The sequence below is a fragment of the Calidris pugnax genome, unplaced genomic scaffold (assembly GCF_001431845.1).
Source record: "Calidris pugnax isolate Ruff unplaced genomic scaffold, ASM143184v1 scaffold128, whole genome shotgun sequence".
In the NCBI taxonomy this organism is placed as follows: domain Eukaryota; kingdom Metazoa; phylum Chordata; class Aves; order Charadriiformes; family Scolopacidae; genus Calidris; species Calidris pugnax.
In genome coordinates this window covers 1253487-1277975 of record NW_015090851.1, presented here as the reverse complement: position 1 = coordinate 1277975, position 24489 = coordinate 1253487, and the positions used below count along the sequence as shown (strand labels likewise).

At 34.0% G+C, this 24489-nt stretch overlaps 1 protein-coding gene across 14 annotated transcripts in view; it reads left to right on the top strand.

Annotated features, from left to right (window-relative positions):
- ERC2 (ELKS/RAB6-interacting/CAST family member 2) overlaps positions 1–24489 on the top strand; it is a 486059-nt gene that overhangs the window by 360318 nt on the left and 101252 nt on the right. For all 14 annotated transcript variants that reach the window (XR_001412191.1, XR_001412196.1, XR_001412199.1 and 11 more), the window contains one exon: positions 8157–8222. Coding sequence is in view for 1 of the 14 variants with exons in the window: in XM_014943272.1 (XP_014798758.1) it covers positions 8157–8183 (27 nt within the window). In the remaining 13 variants the exon portion in view is untranslated. The remainder of the gene's footprint in view (positions 1–8156; positions 8223–24489) is intronic.

Here is a 24489-nt window from a genome sequence, read left to right as displayed (position 1 = left end):
TGCCTCAAGCTGCAAGGAGGCACGCAATTGCATTAGCACAGTGCTGAGCCTGCACTAAGCTCATTGGAGTCACATGGATTTATTTAATTTAGGAATTTGGGCAGGGCAAGGTTTGCTTGTCAGTACATTCAGTATAAACAATCCCAGGCATATCCACTGTAAATAACTAGTATTGTGCTGAATTAATTAGTGTTTTGAGATCTCAGGAGTGCAGTGCAAATTAGTCATATAAATGCTTTCATATTTTTAAGTATTTCCCCTAATTTTTCATCTTTGCTACACATATTCTCCCTCCCAAACAAAGAACTTGTGATTCATGTCCCACATTGTTCAGACTTGTTGAACTGCATGCAGTAAAATCCTATTTGTATCATGGTCACCGTTAAAAAGTTAATTTTCTGATTAAATTACGTGCAGTTATCATAGTTATATTGTTTATTGTAAACACGGTATTGAATGGCAAATACTTCTCTTCTAATGAGGGTATATTTTCTGTCTAAGCATTTCCCAACAGTCCGTAAGTGTTATCATATGCTTATTCCAGTAGATACAGAGAATTTTTCCTGCCTCTGACATCTATCTAGATACTTCTATTTACTTTACCCTGAAGCTGAAATAGTCTTCCACAGAGGCTTGCCCAGATTTTGAGGATAATATGATTGGTTTAAAAACAAAATTTCATTATAGATTACATTGTACTTGCGATGGAACAAAAGAAAGAGCCTTTAAATTTGGAACAATCTGCCCTGAGTATCCTTCAGGGATACTCTAGTTCTTGATTTTGGTATATTGCTGTTTTACACTTACAAGCAGTGTACTCTACTCAAGGTTTCTCATTTAAGTAAGAGCCAATAGAAGTCTGTAGTATTTGTTAATGCTTTTGTTATTCCTCCATCCAAATTGTTGTTATATTGTAGCCAGATGATTTTTCATAAACCTTTTAATTCTATTAAATTTGTAATTTGCATGACACCAGCTGAAGTGGAGCTGTATTAAAAGCAAGAAGTAGAAAGTAGGTTTTGCTGTCTATGTTACCTCCAGGACAAGGATTTTGTATATTGAAAAGTTATACCTCTCCTTTGCTTACAGAAATGAATTTATTTTATGTTTTGAGGTTTAATGAATGTGATATAATGTATACATACTGCTCAGTGTGTATATTTATATATATCTATATTTATATGTTAGCTTTGCAGCCTTTTCCACATATGGAAGAATTTTTTGAGATCATGTTTAGCTATAGAAATCTCTCCCCCTCACTTCCTCTGAATGTGTGTGTTAGAATATACAACACTTATATAGAGGTTTACATTTATCTTATATTTCTTACTAGAAAAATTAGCTGCCACCATCACAGTCTAAAAAAAAAGTCTTTAGACCAGCTAAAAGAGCCAAAAATGCATTTCTGGGAGACAGTAACTTGATAACAAAAGTTGCATATCTGGCGCTGGTTACTTAAGTGAGATAACATGTCACAGGCTTTCACTACAAAGGGGACCATAAATTTTTGCATTGCAAATCTGATTTCACGGACCACTTCTTGTAAGAAGCATTGGATTTCCGCTTCATCTAGTGATAAAGCTTTAGAATGCATAAGTATCTGGTGAAACATCTTATTCATGTTAATGCTAGTCTGGGTGTTGTAAAGTAAATGGTCAGAAACAACCTTTTGCTTACCCCCATCACCAGTATTTATGTTTGATTCTAACCTAACTATATACAAATAAAACAAATGGTGAGATGGATTTTATGGTCATTTTCATAATTGGATGATACATGCTTGCTTGTGACCTCTTCTGTTATGGATAGGTTTGAAAAAAGACCTGTGACGTAAGTCCATATTTCTGAAGCAATTTTTAAGATTTATTCAATTTTTGAATATACAAATGAAACGGAAAATAAAGCCTTAAATGAATCCACTGTTAATCTTTCCCCTTTCCAGTTACAGGCTCAGTTCTTCAAATCAATCATGCACAAAGCTCTTCTGTGGTTAGTTGTTCTGTATATGGAGAGTTCATGAGATTAGTCCTCAGCTATGTTTGCTCCTAGAAATTGAGTAGCAGATAAAAGTCTTCCTAAGCTTTGCAAGATTCTGATTTTAAGCTAAATTCTTGATTTGAAAGAAATTTCATTACTTAGGAGGTAGATTTCTGTGTCACAAGGGGAAATTAATATTTGTAAATGTAATTGTTTGCTGTAAGTAGGACAGTTTCACAGTCCAGAGCCAGTAGTTACATGTTTAATGACCCATTAGTAGCCACAGATAATAAGGAGAGTAGCATAAATCAGTCATCAGAAAGTTAGTTCAAGAGATGAGCAGGTTATCACTAGATTTATTTAACCCAAGTTAAGACATTAATTCTTAACATGTTGACACATGAAAGGAAATGTGATGAGCCTTGTCAGGAAGGGTCTTCTATTGTGGGAAGAGAGCCAGAAAAGCTTAACTCATCAAGTTTTTAATGTTGCCTAAGTTGTGAAAGCTGTTGTCTAAAAGGAGATTAGGATTTTTAGAATTTTTTATTTATTTTTAGAATGGATTTTATAAAGATACTTGTATGCCATAAAAGTGAAGGTACATGTGTGCAGTACTTCACCTTTGTGGAAGTATGTGCTGTCTGTTTTTTGACTCAGGTGCACTACGTTCTTAACTTCAAGTAACCAAATTTTATACATCAGTAGGCCTCATAATAATGCAGAATTTTGCAGTCTTTACATCTACATTAGGGTTTTAGTTCTGATCAGGAGTGCAGATTTGGATCAAATCTCCTGATCATTCCCAGTACGGTTCATATCTAGAAGCAGTGTTGAAGTGGGCACACCGAATTCCATTTTGATTAAATTTAACTGAAAGATGCATTCCAGGAGGTCCCCCAACACAGTGAAGTTGCTAAAGGGAATTCAGTCTTGGCGACAGAGCAAAATGAATCCAGAATACCCTCCCAAGCTAGGTGCATTGTGCAGACGCCAGTTCTCAGTACCAGTTGTATTGACTATAGATGTTGCTGCTAAATATAATCTCTTGCAACTATTCCACATCCATCAGTACTCAAGAGTATGCTATATGGAGAATGCTTATGAATAGGCTTATAATTTCTGGCATCTGTTTTGTAGAATTTTTAGATATACTTAATAGTGTATACTTACATGATATAACTTACACGTTATATTTAATCATGATTAAATTATCCTTTGTTTCTAGCCTGCTGTGTAATGTAGCCCCTTTTATCTGAAAGCCACTGTCTCAAATTTACTACTCAAAGTGATGAATCTTAAAGAATTGATAGCTGAGAAATGTGCCTGTAAAACTTGTATCGAGATACAATTCAATAGTAAAACAGAAGCCACCTTTATACAAGCATTCTACGTCTGTGTGTAGTGTTTTCCAAGTGGTAATGTTTAAGTTCTTCATCTCACTAGTTTGAAGCAGGTTTTGAGGTTTTAACATTAGGTTTTGTGGCAATTGGATCAGAACTGTGAGTCATATTTATTAACACCAGATATTTCTTTTTAAGATATTAAAAAAACATGATAAGTAGCAGCACAAAAAAAAGAAAGGACTAGCAGAATGATGAGATAAAATCAACGAATTAATAACCTAAAAATAGCCCATGTACGAAGGCTTTCATAGTACTTGAAATGATACCACTGTATTGTATCTAAATATATGTCCAAATTAGAGACTTGGATGTCAGTCCTAAAAATACAAGGCATTCAATATCTTAAATATTTTGAATTTGCAATAATTAAGAGTGTATACTAATTTGTCAATTCAATTTTTTTTCTTTAATTTTGTTTTTTTCCTGTTTGTTTTTCTGTAATTGAGATTTTGATTTGCAGTTTTTGTCATTGAACTGCTATTCTTGACCATATAAACCAATGAAAGATCCAAGTTTAAAAAGCAGTAAATGTACACAAACATTAATCGAAAATGACTTGATTATTGTTTGAAAGAGCCATAGATTAATGATTCTGTAGGATACACATTGATATGAAAGACTAAGCATTCTTCAGGAAGCCTCTGATCCAATATTAATAAATGATAAGGCATAACTGCAGCTTTTATTTTGCTTCACAGTATGTCAAGAATGCTGAAACAGGTAATGAACTTAATTTGTCTCAGAACACCATTGAAGAATTCTGTATTCTCTTACTTTATCTGTTTGCATTGAGGTACCACACAGTAGCTTCTTGTTAGAATAGTTTATTCATATTACCGATGAAAACTACAATCCTGATTCTTGCATGCTTTTTATCCAGTGCTTTTAGGTAGTTGTTTCTATCTGTACAGAAAAATCTGTAAAGCCTGTAATGCTACGTTAGGATTTTCATCAGTAAATAGCCACTCCTAAAAATGTAATAGGCAGCAGAATGACAAGGTTAGTTGAGTTTTATCTCATAACTTTGATCCAATGCACTGGAAGGAGATAGTGCAGGCTTGAAAACAACCTGTCTGCATAATGGGAATAGTAAATGATCAGTGAGTGCTTGTAATAATTCTTTAAGATCTTGTATCTATACATTTTGATTTCTCTTAAATTAAGAAGTGACAGCATATATCGTGAAATTATGGTTCTTTGGTTTAATCCTATTTTTTTAATGAAAAAGAGGGCTGACATTCTCCAATATCCGTAGGAATTTTACTTTGCTCAACTGTCATCCAAATGCCAAGTATTTTTAGGTCAGTTCATTACCTATCATCAATACATGACATAATTAACTAAACATATTAGGTAATAACACATGTAATTATGAAACGTTGGCTTTTTTGATATGGATTCTAAGTGGGTGAGCTCTGCTTAGGTTAGTGCAAGTCTTAAAGTACTATTAAAGTACTATTTATCTTCTCTAAATAATTAGTGTATGGAATTTAAAATGAGATGTGAACAGATTTTCTGGAGTAGGTGTAAGTCAAAAATACTACATAGATACAGGTTTTTTTTAAAAAGGTAGTATGTTGAGACTGGTTTTGAGGTTGCTTTTAGTATTAAAAATTTAAAATCCAGTGAAGGTTTGTTTTATCTATTCAGTTGTCTGTCAAAACAGATCACTGTGTTTAATTTCTTCTGAACTTGTTAATAATTAAAATTGGAAAATGCATAATAAATTATTTGTTTTCAAAATAGATCATGGCACAGACATTCTCACTAAAACAGGTATGAGGAAAAAAGGTGGAAGAGGATTTTTGTTAATTGTAGATGTTGAAGGTGAAGTGGACCATGATCATAATCTGGACCTGACCACTCATTTCTTAATTAAATCTGTAATTTTTAAAATTGTTTTGAATACAGGTAGCCATATCCTTTAGACAGATATAAAATCTTGAAGTTATCCAGTACTGATGTGCTATTGAAAAATATGTACCATGTTTGAAGTCTAATTACTTCCTATAAACATCTATCTAGCTGTTTTCTGCTAGAGAAAGAGCTGTCTTCTGTATGTGTCAGTTAATAGTGATCAAACAATCTTTTAATATTTTCTGAGTGACCAGTTAGGTTGAGTCTGTTTTGTTTCTCACTGCCAAGTTTATTTTTCAATAGTTTTTGCTGTTTCCTGATCTGGTTACAGTCTTTCAAATATTCATAAGTGTATGACACGAGCACCAGATGTATAATTCTATTAATGATCTTATGCTACTGCACAGACTTACAGCAAACTTTTTGATTTTTATTTCTCTGCCTGTATTTGTCCTTGCAAATTCAACATTGTGCACATGTTCACTTCCATTGTGATCTGTAAAGCCCTTTTTGATATCGATTTCAGATGCACTCCCCTGTCTTCTAAGTTTGCCCTTTTGTTTTCAAATGATGGCACATGATTTCAGTCATAAGCTTAAGTGGCTTATAACATTTATTCAGCTAATCCCAAATATGTTCACTTTTCCAAGCAGTCTTTGTCAGACTTTTATTTTCAAGTCAGGGGAATACAGAACAAGTTTGGGATGAAAAAAGGTATCTGCATGTCCCTTTCCTTCTCCAGCAACATTCATTCTATGTAGAGCTAAATTTGCTGACACTATGTCTTGTGGCACATAATCAAATGCCTTACAGAAATCTCAGCATATTATTTCAAAGCACTTGTGTTAGCAAAGAGTCTCTATGTAATTGAAAAAAACAGAAAGTTATTTTGACAGGACCAGTACTTAATAAAGCAATGTTGATTGACATTAACTGAGCTCCATCTTTTAATTTATTGCTTACTGTATATCAGGATCAGTGTCAAACTATATAGTCTGTAATTTCCCATAATACTCTTTAAAAATATTTGACAATATTTGATTTTTCAACTCTTCTAGAATTCTGCCAAAAAGAGATCATGCAAATAATTGAAGTAAAAATGAACATCTGCCCGTTTGAGGAATTGCAAGACACAAAACAGCAAAACAGCTGTATTTAGTTAGGAGGAGTCATTTGGAAACTTACTGAGTTGCCCATTTTGTTGATTTTTGCTGTTTTTAAAGATATCACCAAAGATTAACCTAATGCGTTCTGTTAGTGAAATAGGATCAAACTACTTGGAGGAAAAGATATCCTTCAGTCTTTCTTCAACCTTTACTCTGGCAAAACTCTTGTCAACTTCAAAGTCAGTTCAATTAGCGTTAGTAGGGCCTGAATAAAAGTAGATCCTGTAGAATTTAGAGGGAAGGACTCTTATTTTCAGTGAGGCAAACGTAGCTCACTGGAAGTTTTACAGAATCTGTCCCTTTGTTTCAAAAATAAATAAGAATATTCAGGCCTTGCTTTGTCTCTGCTTTGTGGTGTAGATGTGCAGACCTTATAACTAAGGCGTGTTCCAAGTTAACTGTAAAAAATTTACCCACATTTCTTCTGTGTTAAATGATAGCTAAGTTTATAGTGGACTGTCAGATTTCTTTACTTAATTCAGCAACATGCAAGACATCTATCTTAACATCTGGTTTTTAATAACAGTTGACATCTGGGAGCTCTTTTTTATTCCAAGAATGGACTAGGAACAGTAGTGATACTGGCAGTGTATATTTTCAGGCTAAAATTCCTGTCTGTTTCAATCATAATTAATTACCATTCATTTTATTTAGTTTTTAGATTTAATTAAGTGTCAGCAATATGTTACACCAGCTAACTTTCAAAGTCTTGAAACTATAGAATCTATTTTTTTAAAATGTTTCTAAAATATTAATGGGTGAATTTTAAGGATATCTAAAATGATAAGATTACATTTGATTTTGAAATGCTGAGTTAAATGAAAAATGTTTTATTGTGCACCTCTGTTCTAGAAGCTGAGTATCACATCAGAATTTGACATAGTAGAACTATATACAGGTATAGATATGCACATGCACATCGGTCTGCACATAGATAAAGAATCATTATAAAAAATATAATCTTCAGTAAAAGTATCCAGGGAGGAACCATTTCACTCTCTTGGTTTAGTTCATATTTTTATTTTGTTCTTTCTAACTCCAGGTTTATAACAAATGTAAACAAAGACCTTCTTCTTTCAGCATACCTACAGTAAAATAATCCCTTTAAAAAAAAAAAAGTTCTGAAAGTATTATGATTTTTATGTATTTGCCATTGATGTTATCTATCATTAAAATGCTAAATAAAAGAGTAATCATGGAACAAAAATGGAAAAAAAGGAGAAAAAATGTCTAATAGTATTGAACAATATGCAGTGTTTAAGTATTGCTTAAAAGATAGATTTAACTGATAACATTAGAAAACTGTACTTTGCTAATGACAGATTTTTTTGATTCTTCAGCAGTTTTGTATCTTTTAACCTAACAGCATGTAAGACAATTTGATTATAGTAATTACTTTGCTTACTTATAAGTTTTGATTTATTTCTGCTGTCAATGTTGGTTTGAATTGTGTGCAATTGAAAAATAGATAATCTTTTAATATTTAATCATATTATCTACTTCCTACACACTGTTTTAACTCAGTGGGAAAAATGTTTAGGTCACTGTTCTTATTTTTTTTTGGTTGCTATAGATGCAGACTCTTGTATATGTAACACAAACTCGTTCAGATTTTTTGCTGGCTTACACTTTAAAAAAAAAAAAATCATGTTTTTAACAGCCAAAAAATGATATTTTATTTGCACAAAAGTAACTAACCTTTTCTTCATTCATTCTAATGCTAACTTCTCTGTGCATCTTGTCTGGCACACAGGATGACGAGGAGGGTATATGGGCATAGCCGTTCCTATAAACCAAAGTTCCAGTTTTGTTTTGAGGGGTGAGAAACTCTCTTTTCTATCTCTTTCAAGTTGCAGTCTAATTTTTATTGTTTTATTTTAAACTGTTCTGTGTTTCTTGACAAGTGTGTTTGTGAAATGTGTAAAAAATGTTTTTTCATATGCAATGAATGGTGAGAAACTATGTCTAATGGCTTAATGGTCTAATGGTTTAATTTTTTTCATAGCCTATTGTGGCTAAAGGTGTAGGTAGGTACAAAACTTTAAAAGGAGTGTGTCTGTACCTGTTTGTCTAAACAATTTCCTGTTTTCAGTAGAGAAGAATTTCTTTAAACTAGTATTAATCTGCTATATGATTTTTTTTTTTGTCCTGTAAGAAAACTGTGATATCTTTGCAGAATGAGTATGAAAGTTTGATACTTAAGAAAGTTTGCCACAGATTAACCATAAAATTTACTGGAAAAGAATTTGTAATATGCATGGAAAAAATACTATTAAGATAAAATGTTTTAGAGATATTTTAAAATATGCAGTAGATGCTTAATAAGGAAAGTATACTCTGTCTATGCAGTAAATGCTCTTTGGCTGAGGTAATCTGATGGACTAATATTCGTACAATAATTTGGTTGTGATATTTAAGAGTATGAAGTGCATCTTATTTTGTTCAAGTGTCTTTCAATTATGAGTAAATACTATATTGTGACTGCGTGTTAGTTATTGATCAATGCTTATCCACCTTTTTGGTGCTTGCCTTTGAAGCTGTAGGTAGTTTGTAGCTCATGATCACTGTGGTCTCAACATTGCTAAGACCATCAGACCTGAAGGTTTGCTCATTGAAAATGTTGCTCACATCACTACTTCTTACTGGAAAAATTCTGTTTACTGCAGTGGGACTGTTCAGAGGAGCAAAATCTACTCACATAAGTAAAGATTAATGTGTCATTAAAGCTGCCGTACTTTATATTGCTTTGGCCCCTGTCACCCGAAGTCAAAGACTGCATGATTTGTTTTGTTTTCAGTAGTGATATTAGCCACATTAAAAGTCAGTCATTCTATTTGACAGGCATAAAATCTCCAAAATAACTTTTGTTCTTATATACTTACTTTTTAGAATAGTTGTATAATGCAAAATTAGTATTATCCATAATGAATAATTTGTATTTTGTTTTTTAAAAAAAATTAAACTGTTGAAGTTTTCTATCAGAGAGAAGTTTAAGATTCAACATTATTAAAATAAAATAATGGGCACTGTGGTACCATTAGCATTTAAATGAAAGCAGCCTTGTTTTATCAGAGTATTGTTATAAACCATTTTTGGTTTTATGCTTTCTGAATCAATTTTAATTGTCACACTCGTACAGGTTGTATGTGTAGATAACCTCTGTGTTTATGGACACAGACGTTGCATGTGGTAACAATAGGAAAGTATGTAGCTTGTATTCTAAATATTTTTAGTTGCACTTCCTTATTTCCTGAAAAGACTCTGGAATTGTTCTTTTTCATATAAAAATGTAAAAAAGGTTTGTGGCTTTTCTTAGTGTTGTGTTTTAGGTAATTAGCAAGTTTTGTTAAGTGCAGCTGCATGATATTTTAATAGCAGTTTATGATGTTATTTAAAAGCAATGTAATTTTCAGCTGTTTGTCAGCATCATTTTCTGTCTTGGGCGTGGAGAGCAGATCTTTGTTTATTTTCCAGGCCCATATATATTTCCAATTTAAAAACAGACATTCCTTTCTGACTCTTTTGTTCAAATGCCAACGTAATTTATCTGGTATCGTTGTATACCAGACCCTTGACAGATAACTTGTTATTTCTTTTCCAGTGGGGAGCACTGCAAAGGCATTATAACAAATAGCTGGTAGCAGGCATAGCCTGCACTCCAGATTGAATTCACAAGTAGACCTGTCCTTGTATGTAGAATAGCGATGAGTCTAGTGGAAAGTCTAGCTTTACCATAAGGTGAAAATTCATGTCATAGACCTCCTTCCCTAATTTAAGTCCCAGACCTATAAACCTTTCTGAAAATACGTATGGTAATACTAAATTTACTCATATTCGCTGTTAAGAGCTGTAAGTATATATTACAATAGAGACACTTAGAAAAAAAAAATGGATAAACTTTTCTGTTTTGCACAGACTTGAGAGCTAACAACTTAAGGAATAGTGCTTGTGACTTAGTTTTGGAACGTTTTAATAATTTCTATTGCTATTCAAGACACATAAGATTTGTCTTGGAGACATATGGCTCAAGGCTAAATGAATTTCATAATGGGTTAGTAATCAGGGTGAAAGGAACTGTCTTGAATGTTGTATTACTATTTAAAAGTGGCATTGTTAACATCAGAAGAATATCCAAGTAAGCAATTACAATAAATCCATTTCTGTGCAGAGTTTTAAAGCTCTATGCATTAACTCCTCACTACAGAGCACTCTGTCCTATATTTCTGACAGTGCATGGAACATGAGTCTGGGTGCTCTTCTCTCCAAGGCAAGGTGATAGAACTCCCTGAACCACGAGGAATGATGGGTGCAGAGTTCATTCTGATTATCTTCATCACACTGTGGCTGCAGGGTTAGGCAGGACGGGTTGAGTCTTTTTGCACAATAGTAGTAGAGTGGATGAGTGGTCAAACTAGTGAACTTTCAGCAGCCTATTGGAATAGATTTGGAGACAAGGTAAATGGAATGGGAAGGAGATGGAGGTTTCATCTCCATGTAGGAAGGTGCTGATTTCACTCTTAATAATGTAAGGACTCTTAAAACAGCCCTTAATTCATGGGATTAGACTTGTTTCTACCATTCTTCCTCTCACACGTTCTCCTGATTTTCATAACAGGTAGTATGGCTGAGGGAAATCAAATCTTCCAGTCAGTTCAGTGTATAGTAAAATGCAGACAATACAGTTAATTGGATGTATTTCTTGTTTAGAAAGCTTTCCTGTATTTCAGTGAATGTGAGGGATATATTTTATGTTGGAGTGGAAAGTATAATTTTAGCAAGAATTTAATTTTAAAAGTATTTGAAGCTCAAGAATGGGGATTTCTAGAAAAATGACCTTCACCTTTTTTATAGTTAATATATTTGCCATAATTTTTAGTTATACAGTTTAAATTATATAAACTATGGATGCAGCAATTCCACTGCAACACACACATTTGTTTATGAACCAAAGCATATTAATGTTCTTCTAGAGTCTCAAAAATATGTTTGTTTTGTTTTAAAAAAACTTGTATAGAAATTGTACAGTCATTTTGAAAACTGACTATCAAGAGACTAAGGGAATCTTAATTTAATTTTTGTTACAGTAGTGTCAAATAAAGAATATGTTTTTGAATTGGAATAAATTTCTCTTGAAGAGGATTCTTTTTTTCTATAAGATAAAAAGCACCTGAGACAGATACCAAAGTATTTAGTTTCAAGTCTAATTTTATTCTGATTGTATAGGCTCACTAACATTGTTTTAGGTACAGTGTAGATAGCCTTGTGCAATCAAAAGTTTTCCCAAGACCATGAGGTAGTATTCTGCCTATGTGAGGTAAGCACAGGCTGGTCTTCAAATTACAGTTAAAAAGTAGTAAGTTAAAAATCAGTGAAGTCCTTTTAAACTTTACCACTTCAGTGCTCAAATACTACAGAATAGTGAACATGAAATGATGGTGGAAATATAGCGTGGCAGGACGAGGATGTGTTGTAAAGTTATAGAAAGCTTGTAACTCATTAAAGAACAGATGAGGTGCTCAGGGGTATCTCACTGGCCAACAAATTTGGTAGCACGTGTAGCTGTACCAGTTGGGGCTTGTTAGAAACAGGATCCCTTCCCCTCTCCTCACCCAAAGAAAAAAAAGGAAATCAGGAGGTTATGATAAGTTTTAAGAATTAAGCCTATATAGCAAGTTCTCATGGGTAACTGAAACCATGTGACTCTCAGAAAATATGATTCACGGCACAGCTGAGGTGTGGGCAGGGAAAGCAAGTGCTTGTTTTTTCCTTTCCAGTTCCTACCAGTGAAGTGCTGCAGACACTGGAAAAATAGTTAGGACTTTGCCACAAGTTGTCCATGTATGTCTGTAATAGAAATCAACACAAAGCCTGTTTGTACAGTATTTTATTTGTACAGTACTCTAGACTTTATTCTTTGTCAGATGTGAAGTAAATCAGATGTTTTAAAAGATGTTTAGGAGTGTTTGGACAAGTTTATTGTCTGTTATATCCTTAGAACAGGGTTACCTTCATACTTGAAACAAAGACAGACTGAAGCTTGTGACTGCCAGCAAATGAAGTATAGTGTTTTTGAAAATAAATCATAAAGCTAGTCTGCTAAATTTGCATTTAGGAGCTGAACATAAAGTCTATAATTTTAAAATTTTGCCTTAGTAGTGACTGTGGAGGCATTCTTTGTGAGGCATCAGTGTCATTCAGTAAAAAAACCGTTCAAAGCAGAAACTGTCTACAGAAAGGGTAAAGTTTCTTAATTATTCCTCAGGCAAGTATCCACTGTTCACGTCTAACTCTTGGATGTGTTTTGTATGTGTGCTGTGCCTAGCTTTGTCTTTGTTGAGATGTGGTGAACAGTTTTCTTTCAAGATGTCCTTACTAATAGCAGTATAAAGCATAACAAAATTTGGTCATGTTACTATATAAGGATATGTTTAAAGACGTTAACTATTAGCTATTGTTCTGCTTTTTGTTTTCATTATTTCAAGTCAAGGTTTTTGTAAAGAATTTATTTTTCTTTATGTTTGGATATTCTGTTTAGCCTGTTTTGGAAAAAACATATTAACTTTGAAATGTCTTAGTAGAGTAAAAAGCAATGGAAAAATAAGGAGCATGACTGTTTGCAGTGTTCATTTTAATTCTCTCATAGAGTGTATGAATACTAGCTCTATGCATAATTAGCTAAATGGGTGTTGCTACATTGACTGGAGCCCAAGGGCATTTTGGATTTGTGAATTTTTAGACATGATTGTTGTCTTACTGCAACTTGGCTTTTACTAAACAAAAGGAGGAACCTCCCTAGGAATGTTTGTTTGGCAAACTATGGACAGATCTGTGACTAGCCTTGATTCCTGTTAAAATACTTTTTTTCATAATGGAAGACATTTATAGTTCTTATTTTAATTGGGAAATTTTATATTAGTTAAAAAGTTACCTTTCTTTTTTTCTTAAAGGTGTCATCACTACTGCTAGTATTTTCAAATATTACTTGTCCACTGTCGAAGACAGAGGGTTTTCATTAAAAGTACATAGGAATTTATTTAGCTGCATGTATTTGGTTATTTTTTATTGATTATACAGCAGAAATACATTAATCACTTGACAAACATGAAACTTTTTCTGTGTTTCCTATGGAATGGAAGATCAGTAAAGAAAATTCACTATTTTCTTAACTTTCTGTTACAACACTGCTACTGCCAAATACAAAGTTGAAACCCTAGGCCCACTGAGGTTGATGAGAGTCTTGTTATTTATTTCAGTAATGTTATGTTTTCATTCAGAGCAGTTTCTGTCTTTTGGTTTGTTCATAGTCCTAGTAAAAAAATCTGTGCATTTACTATATGTGTTCTCAAAGAGATTTGTACAAACTAGATGTCTTTTACTTTACTCCGACAGGCTTTTATCTTATCTTATCCTTGGTATTTATGAGACACCAAATCACCTTCATGTCTAGCTATAGAGCTTTATTATATAAATTCAAAAGTTTTCTGTCTGTCACTTTTATTTTAGCTGTGTGAGTCAGGCCATTCTGCCTGAACTTTGGCCTCAGCTTCTTCAGTGCAGGTGCAGAAGTTGCGCGAACAATCTGAAAATGTAGCTGAGGAACTGAACTTCAAAGCGTTTGATGTAGTCAGCCTAAAGACACCAATCACAGGGCCTACAGTCATCAGTTAAGCTCTTTTATAATCTTCCATAGTAAAAATAAATAACATACTAGGGCAATTTTTAACAACGTAGAAAGTGAGAAAAGGCAGTATGTATTTTCACACCTAAACTTTGTTTCATATATTGCTGTAAGGAGGAGTAGGTGATCACTGACTTCATACCAAAAGAAGTAATCACATAATCTAGATATTATTTAGTATCTGAAGCTAAGCTGACATATTGAAAAAGTAGCAAAAAAATGCCTTAAAGAGCTGAATTCAATGATCAATCAATGCAATTTGCTAGCTTGCACTTCTACAAGTATTCATGTGAACATGTGAAATGAGTATTTTTCTTCAAAAAAGTTTGAAGTAGTTGTTTGTGCATATTGGAGTATGTGAATATGGGACTTGCAACAGCATTCCCCTTGGAAAGTCTGGATTCATTTGGAAGCAGAAGTATCACCTGACTTAAAGACCTAATAAAAGGCCATATGACCTCAACTTTTGAATGTAAGATTTTACAATTGAATACTAAAATATGAAAAAAGAGTCAGTTCAGAATAAACATGAGATTTATATAAATTGCTCTGTGAAGTTTATGAAAAATACAAGAGAAAATGTTCAGTAGATTACAGAAAATAATACCTAATAAATATTATCTATTATCTATTTTTAATATAAACATATTTATTCTCTGTTAGTTACAATGCTATAATTCTGCTTAAAAAAAAAAAAGAAAACCTCCCTGTGCTGACCTACTTAACATCAATGAAATACCAGTTGTCATTGCATATGTCTCTTGATTTCCTCAAGGAAAAGCTTTGATAGGTGATGACTGCTATCATAGATATCCAGTCCTACCAGCCACAAGGCCTGGAGCCAGTTTTGAGACACATCCCTATCTCTTATGCTTCATGTTATTCTGGCAGTGGTTTCTAATGCAGATTTTCAGATCTCACACATGCAATAATGGAAACACTTCATCTGGGTGTGGTGGCCAGAGCTCAGACTGAGCTGAGTGAGCTGTAGATGCAAAGAAACAAAGGCATTCGGCTGTTTCAGCAGGTGTATACTACTTGTATAACCACTCCCTTTTTCTGCCAAAGAAAAGGCATTGGGTGGGATGGGATTGTCTTGAGTTTGAGCCTTGAATCAGTGGCTGAAACATGATAATTTATAAATAATTTTGTTACAGAGAGTACAATACAAAAATTCAGGAAAAAATATTTATTCGTGTGATTTAATTAAGTTCGGTAACAAGCATCTTGGGAATGTTGCTTTTACAACATTAAGCTATTTGTAGCAAATATTAATGTATTGGATTAGAAACAGTTAAGGAATGCCTGTTAATATTACTCATTTTGCTATACTGTCCCACTCTAATTAGGCATCCATTTTGACATCAATATTCTCATTTGTTTAAAAAAATCTGTTGTGCTAATTTTGCATTTCAAGAGACCAATAGGCAAAGAGCAACTTCAGTTCTTGTGATGGAATATTCCTCCGTATCGCAAATGGCAGAGCCTTGCTGCTTCAATTTACTTCAGTTTTGATCTTTGCTTTATAGACAGTTCACCAGTGAAAAGGTTTACAGGTCTGTTTTCCAGAAGAGCAGTGATGATTTCACTGGTTCCCTAATGGAGCCTTTCAGATCATCTGGCTGGCCAGATCATGCATGAACTCTTCAGCCTGACTCTCGGTTCTACCAAACTGAGCCGAACTAGCTAAACAGTTCATGGACTAGTTTATTTTAAGCCAGATCTTTTTGACTGAAATGAGCAAGATACTCACTTGAACAGCTTTACTGGAAGATTTGAAGAAGTCATAGAAGGGAGAGGGACAAGCAGATGGAATCTCTTTCATCAGCGTATCTGGACGTAGATGAGGATATCTGTCCACAGCCTTAGGCCATGGGCAGAGCACTCTACAAACAGCTGTGCCCCTTGATGATATTACCACCCACCTTTATGTGCTTATTACTACTTTTCTGCTAGAGATTGTTACCCTCCCAGATCTCTCAACAGAAGAAATCACTCCCATCAATCCCATATCAACTTCAAGCAAACTGAGCCAGGTTAGCTTAAATAGTGATGAATACCCATTCATCAGGCAAGCATGTTTATCGTTGCCTGGTGTGGATTAGAGAGCATGCTGACATTTCTGACTTTCTGTTGGAAACTGTGTGGTAACATCCAGCTGACGGTTAGTGAAGAGCAGCTAGTGGTGGTAACATCTTCAAGTGGAAAAGCTCAGTCTGGAAGAGAATTATGTCCATAAATTAAAAACAAAAAGACCCTTTCTGAAATCACTTTATCTTCAAAGGCTCTTGCACCAATTTAGGTAATCAGGTTATTAAAATAATTTAAATTAAACCAGTGCGCTTTTTTTGTTTAACTAATCAGAATCAGAACCTCTTTGTTCATTTTACAGATAGACATATTTTTCCCAGATGCAAGCATGGAGATCAGTAATAAATGATATTTTCCATTTTTATAGGAGCTATACTTCTGGATAATAAATCTGTGTTAAATTCCAGGAAAAACAGTTCTTAAAAAAACTCAAAAAAACAAAACAAACAAAGAAAAGGACCCAAATCCCAGTTTGGATAGATCTTGCAATAAGTCTTTGCTGGGCTGATTATATTAATAATATGATTAATTTTGTCACACATAGTTCTAGGACTTTGAAATACAGTAGGTGACAAATCTCAGATGCAGCCAAAAGATTTGCTCTTTATAGCAGATATTAAAGTCTGTCTGTAAGTCTTTACCAATGACTACTGTTCTCTAACATGGCTGAGGCCTAAATCTTTATTTGTTGTAGCCCTCAAAGAAGCACAGTACAGTCACATTCTTTGTGTAGTGTTTTACATCTGTTGACCTGGCTCCTGCATGTGAGCTTTTCATGAGGATTCATTTTAGCTCTAAGAATATGCACAGGGTCAAATGTAAGCAAGTTTTAATGGTTTAGGAATTCTGTTAGCTAGGATGATTTTGATTATGGCAGTTAGAAGCTTTAGGTCTGAGTTACATTGCTTCTATACCCCTACAGGAATTTATACCTGTGTAAGTAGTAACAGATCCTAACATTTTGATTGAATTGTGTTCAAGCCCTTTGGGTGGAAAGTGCTTTGACATCACCCTTAAATTTCTTAATGTAATTGGGTATTATATCCTATGTGCATTAATTGTGGGCAAAAAATACGATAAAGGTGAAAAGCTTTACTCCTTTTGCAAATTGTTTTTATAATAGTTCCTGATCCGATGTTGGACTTGCCTTCAATGACATGCTACTGAGATAATTTTTTACCAACTCTCTAAATTTTCATTTCTGCCTAACTCTATGCTGTACTTATGATTTAAATCTGTGGTTAGATTTAATGAAAATATGAGTCCTTATCTGCCCTATTTAATGTAGCCTCACTCATACTCTGAGGCTGACAAAATTGTTGAGAAATTTGCATAGATTCTGCAACACTCAGTTGCAAAATATTTAGAAATGGTGGGTCATCCTTATAAAACTGCTTGAAATCTGTTTGCTCTTTTCTCCCAGATTTCTTTATCAATCAGATTCAGTTTTTGCTCCATCTTTTATGCAGTTGTGGTCATTCATCTTCTAGGATATCTTTTTCTTCATTTGTAAATTTGCTTAATTTCTGAAGTCAGTGGCAGGAAACTTAGTAAGAAACTCTCTTATTGTTAACTATTTTATAATTCAAATCAACTATTTTACAATTGCAGTGTTGAAAATCAGTCAACCTTAGGGCTTGTAATGTATTTCTATGTGTAATTAATACATGGAAAAGTATTTAGGACTTGAATTACCATTCATTTTAAGAAAAGTGATAAATGCTAAAAAATTCTCTGCTAGTAGTAATAGTTTTAGAATTGAACCTGTCAACCAAAATAAACCTGAAACTGATTGCAGTTGAGAAGACAGCTCATTCTCTGAGGGCTAATTCTTTTTTTTTTTTTTTTCAGTTACATCTCTTTTACTTGTTTCTTAAGTTCTCTAATTTTTAATTAGAAAAAGTGAAGACTAGTTGTTCAAATATTGCAGTGTTTTAGAGTACCTTGTCTTTTGGTTTTGTACAAAAGAGAGGTCTTACTATGAAAGCTACTAAAGTTGTATGTGAATCCTCCACAGACACAGTCTTATTGCTTGAAGAAAATTTGGGAAAGTTTTATTTGGAAATGGTCCTTCATTTTAAGATACCCTTTCTTTGCCTCTTGAAAGCCATGTAGCTTTTAAGAATGCGTTTTAAGACAAGCTGTGAGTGAGAACCCTGCCTTAGTTACAGAAAAAAGACTACCAAGAAAAAACATGAGCTCCCTAGTGATATTTAACTGCTATTAGCTATGAGACAAAATGAATACTGTCAACTGTACTTTTACCAATGTACTCTGTTTTTCCTTGAGGATTGATAGGTTTAAATGTAATGATTCTCTCCTTGACTCCGTCTGGCAAACTTTGATCTGATGTTGAAGTGTTCAAAAGCTGCATGTGTTGCAGGATTTCAGCAAACTTGATCTTACAGGTTTAACTTAAATATCGTTTCCATTTTGAAGTCTGTCATATGGGTATACCACAAAGAGTGTTTGGTTTTAGCCCTGATGTCTTGGGTGGTGGTATGCAGCAAGTAACAGAATACTGGGAATAAAGAAAAATCCTGAAATGAATCCCTCCAGCTATGGGCTGGTTGAGAACTAGAGAGACAGGATGTAAAGTAAAACCAGTATGTCTCCCTTTGATCAAAGGATAGATTCCCCACCACCACCCAGCAGGTGATTAACACATTCTCCCCTAAATGGGCTGATTGGACAAAACTGACTAGCTGCTTATCACCCACAAAGTAAATTTCAGTTAATAAACTAATGTTAAAAATACTCAAATGCTGTGTTTGTGCATTCAGATTCATGAAGTTATGTGATCTGGTGCACTTAAGTTGCTACTGAATTGTCTTAGAATATGAAATTCTCTAAAGGAAGAATTACTAAGTACCTTGTAAAAATGCATTTTTGTTTTCAGAAAACAAGCCTCTTTCCACAAGTAAATTGTTCCATCATTTTCAGTTGTATGCGCTTTCTGTATTTGGAGAAATTCATTAGCAATCAACTGCACTGTAAATTTTGAGTATGGTGAAATGATAGTGTAGGGTGTGGTTGTGCATGGTCTTATGCATAAAAGCCCTTCAGAAAAGAAGACCAGCTGGAAGATCTGTAAGCCACAGACTGTTTTTACTTCAAAAGTAATGACAGTGGGTGTTTCACTGTGTTTCAAGAAGTATAATACTGAGTTTAGAAATCTTTGTTTTCTCATGGTTTCATCTAATTTTATTTGTTACGTGCCAAATCCATGTTGTTGAAGAGGAAGGACGTAGCACATGAAGCCACCACTGTCCTGAAGAATCTCAGTAAACTCTGTCATTGTTCCATTGACTTTTGTGAGGACAATATTTCACACAAGAACTTTAAAACTGGAGAGTGTCAGCTATGCTGTTCTCATTTTCATTATTATGTATTGCTTTCCAATACAAAACAGAATATAATGACCAAAATCTAAATCTAAAACCACTCCATCATCAGTGAATGTCTTTTTAATAAGTAGCCTCATTTGGGATGTCTGGTAGAGCATAATCTTAAGAAAATTTTTATGCAAAATTAATTGTAGCACAAATATTTTAATATGAAAGACAATCAAACCATCTCTCTTACCAAGCAGGATCTGCCACATATCATCATTCAGAACAATGTATTTAATAAAATCGAAAGCAGTAAGCTAATTACCTAAGCAAACTATTTTTTAAATAACTTTATTATGTTTGATCATATGTATGTATACATATGACATACAGTTGTTGCTAGTATCCTGCTAACACTAATTAACTAGAGTATTTATCCTCTAACCCAAGATCTCTACATTCATCTTAATATCACGACTGAAATTTTGAAACAGACAAAGATGCATTGCCAGATTCTAAACCAACATGAAAAAAAAAAAAATATTAACCACAAGAGACGCCAATATTCCAGAAATAAAGTGTGGATGGGGTATTCTAAAAAATAAAGCCCCCCAAATCTGTAAAAGCTGGACTAGATATTGTCTTTGTAGTTGTTTGTTACAAGACTGCACTGTGGCTGCTACAAATTGCATGCTTTGGTACTGGTATTATGATGCAATTTTAGCAAGCTTCTGTTTAAGAAAAATATTGTTTATCAACCAGTCACTTTTCCCTAGATCAAGAAGCAATAGTTGGAAAATAAAACCTCCAAATCTGCAGGAGAGGTGTTTGAATAATTAATGTAATTTAATAAGATGGACTAATGCTGTTTTAAAATGTTATTTACTTATTGGTTTTCTACACTCTTCCCACATATGGTGGGTAGAGTGTACAGAATTTGCAAGAAACTGATATTGTCTTGGCAAATGTTTCAAAGATTCATGATCAGGTAGTTCCAACACTGGTGTTTTTAAATGATGACAGATGCATCAAGGCTTTTTAACAAGGAGAAAACAGGTGCTGAGATGCACAATGATTTATCCTGTGCATTTTGAGGCTTTTTTGATAGTAGAAAAGCTGCTTTCTTCTCCAGTGACTAGTTTTATGGGCTTTTATGATTTTAACTAAAGACTCCATTTTTCATGACATACCGCTCAAAGTCCTGTCATGGTACAGCTTAACAAAGCATCACCAAGTGTCCTGATGTGCAATCCTGACTGCCAATCACTTGGTACCTAAGCATGTAGGCACTATCCTGAATGTCCTGGGGCTGAATTCTTGTTTGCATTTCCTTTACAAAAAGCCTGCGGTTGTTATTACACCTGCTGGTGTTCAGTGTCACTGACCTCTCACCTAATGTACAATCAGGTGCTCTTTTTTAACAGGCAATCTGGCATTCAGCCCACTTAAATTAGGTTCATTTGTCATGTACTCCTATCTGCCAGCAAGCAAACTGGGGAAAAAGAGGTCAAACTAGGGATTTCTCAAATGTAAATGTTTCCTGGAAGCTGCTGTTGAAACTTAGACATGTCATTCAAAATGCATGTTACTGCCTGCCTTCTTTCTTAGCACACTAATTGTCTTTTACAAGTAGTTGCTTTTCTGAATGTCTTTGCAACAGTTTTGCGTGAAGTTGTTGCATGCATATTTTTATTGCCAAATGTTGTTGCAAGCAATAAATAAATCACTGGGCTATATTAAAAGCATACTTTGCCCAGATGCTCCTTTGAAATAATGGATTAAAATGGAAAAAATTAGTTTTAAACCACTTACAGGAAGTGGGATCATGCAAAAGTCTGGTTTCATTTCCAAGTATCTTGTTGCAATCAGTGCTTTTGTATATGAGATATGTACAAATTCATATTACAATATGATACTACATCTACATTTTAAAATTATTTATTTTTGTCACCCTTTATTTTTTTTTATTTTTCTTTTGCTAATTTAATCACATGGCCCACATGGTAAGATGAAGATTCTGGTAGTAGATCATGTTACTTCTTTTAAAACTTAGTGGTAATTAACTTCGTGAAGAATTGCGTGGATTCTGTCAAATTACTAAATATTTCAATGCCTGTGACAATGCTACAATTTGTATAAGGTAGTGATTCTTGAATCAAGATTATCACAGCATGATACAGCTATCCCTGGTAACTGAGGTGGAGCATGATGAGGTGGCAGGAAATATTCTTTCTTCGTTGTAGAATAATAATTTATTTTTAGTTTTCCCATTCTTATATAGGAACTGAAACTATAAAATAGCTGCGTACAATTGTGCTTGGATCAAAAATTAACAATATTGGCTAAATAATGTGTTGTCTTTTGCTTCTGCTTTTTCCTTTCTGATGTCAGCAATGTGGAGGGAAGATAGTTTTGGACTGGTGATATGTCAGTGCGAGGAAGAGATTGGTAATGAAGTTGGGAATTGGCTTTCTGAGACTGCAGATTGACAAAAAGAGGTTTCTTCAAACCTGTGATTGTTGTATGACGTTGAGAGAGAGACAGACTTGCTGACTGGTGTGAATGTTTTCAGGCAGGTGGAAGCACGAGGGAGCTGAAGAATCTGGTTTTAGCACCAGGATGGGGTATAGTTTGTTTTGGCAAGATTGAACATCTGAGATGATGGAGTGAAAAGTTGAATGACAAAACAGGTTATATGGGTTATGTCCAATGAAAGTGGTAGGAAAATTGTATGTTAAAAGTTTGCTTTAGGGATAGAATTAGGATATGGGGAGAACAAAGGACTGAGAGACATAAAAATAGTCATTATTTCTTTACTCTCTTCAAGTTATGCTTTGATGGATCTTCACCACTTTTTTGAGGTTCCTTTTGTTTCCATTTTCTTTTGTTTCCTTTTTCTTATGGCTCTACACCTTAATCCTTGGATAATCCCACCTGCAAACACTATTTACTATGTCTTTGCTAATAGTTCATAATCTGCATTCCTACTCCAGATCCAACTAATTTTCTCCAAAATCATTGCTATTGCAACACTCGGGTATCTAGTCATTAACTGAGGAAATATGTCTAAAATAGGTAATCTACCTTTTGCTTCTGTTTACTTGCTTTCATGATAATTTTGTGATAATCTGACTTCCATTATGTTATTTATTCATTGTTGAGATCCCCCAAATAGCTAAACTACCATGATCTGTAGCTTACTTCTGCAGGCACATAAAATGAGCGGCACGTAGCTGAAACCTCAAAGCAGGAAAGTGGAGGGAGGTGAGGTCTAGAACACACAGGAAGACTGGGCTTTCTTTTTACCTTTGTTGTGCCTATGTTGTGCCAGAACAGCTTTTGTTTTGATGTTTACTTTAGGCTATGAGTGTGAAAGCCCCTTTAGGAAATTGGCTTCCAGAATAGAACACAATTGTTTTATTCATTGCTAAAAGTAATAACTAACACACATAAACTATCTGCTACTCTAGATAATTCATTACATGACAGTTTTAATACAAAATAAACTGCCTGCAATGTAGTGTGGATGGAGATGTAGTATACACATCATTTTGCCAGTCCACAGAATAATCCTCTGATGGGGTCTTACCATCGAGTTAGACAATGTATATTAGTTATGTTACTTTAAAAAAGCATAACCCAAACTATTTCAGTAGAAATAAATAGTCATAATAGGCACAGTGAGTTAAATTAGCTTCAGTCATCTCCAGACTAGAGTACAGAAAAAGAATGATGTAGATATAGCAGATGTCAAGTGGACAGATTAAAGAAATCTCACTCCTAGTGAACAGGGATATTACCTAGGTATTCAAAAGATTAATTCAACAGTTGAAGTCTTTAAGCACCATCTTTCAAAACTTAAAATTCCTCTTCTCCTACAATGGATTTACATCTCTGCCTGGTGAATTCTGTTAAGGAAGACATAGTTCATGTCCTCAGCATCTGAAGAACAAGTGAAATTTTTAGAAAAAAGATTCAACAAACCATTAAACCATCAGTATTTTAAGTGCTATTATTTGTTTCATATGATTTCATTTGCCTTTGTGAGCTATCAGTAGCATATGAGCAGTGAAAAAAAGGCTAATAATACCCTGTCTTCTGTTTTCCAATTGGTGAAAGGTAGAATAGAATCTTAAAGAGTTTGAAAAGTCTTTCCAGAATTTTGCAAATTCTAAATAATGTTCAGAAGCTAATGAGAAATCTGGGAAGGTATATAAAGTTGTATAGAAAGTAAAATGAATTACTTTTTCACTCAGAGTGAATGGATGTTCATTGACATTATGCTTTTGATTTAAAAGAGCCAGGGGCTTGTCTGAGAGTCGTCTTATCTGCTGGTCTACCCAGTCTACAAAAATGGTTAAAGGCTGGTAATTGGGAGAATCCTAAGTCTATTCCAAATACAGTTTATTCGTAAGAATCTACCTTACTGTTCCCCTGCAAACAAACAGATGCATCATAATTTCTGCTTGTCTACTTTGCTAGCATATGAAGAAGAGTTTTAAAAGAGAATCTGTTAATATAGAATGCACAGTATAAATTTACTCCTGTGAAATCAGGAATGGCTCAAGACTTTGGGTGTGTGGCAGAGTAAGAGTTCTAGATCCTTATTGCCAATTTCCAAGGCAACTGCTGAAATAAATCTTAAACACTTGTACTGACTTTAGCAATTTCTGGCAGAGACAATATAATATTGCATAGGACAGCTTGTATGATATCCAAAACAGGACAAAAATTTGGAAACAGTGGGAGAATTTGGCGTTTATTAATCTGCAGGCTGTGTGCATAGTTTAAATAACTTTATGATGTGAACATCTATATGCTTTAGAGTCAATAATCAAAAGCTTTGCAGATTTAGGAGAAAGAATTCAATTTTAAAACTTAAATTAACATGTCATAAAAAAATCTTAACATAAAACTGGAATGCAGTGTGGTATAACACACCAAGGCTTACATTTTCAAATCCTTTAATGTACTATTTTCTGAAC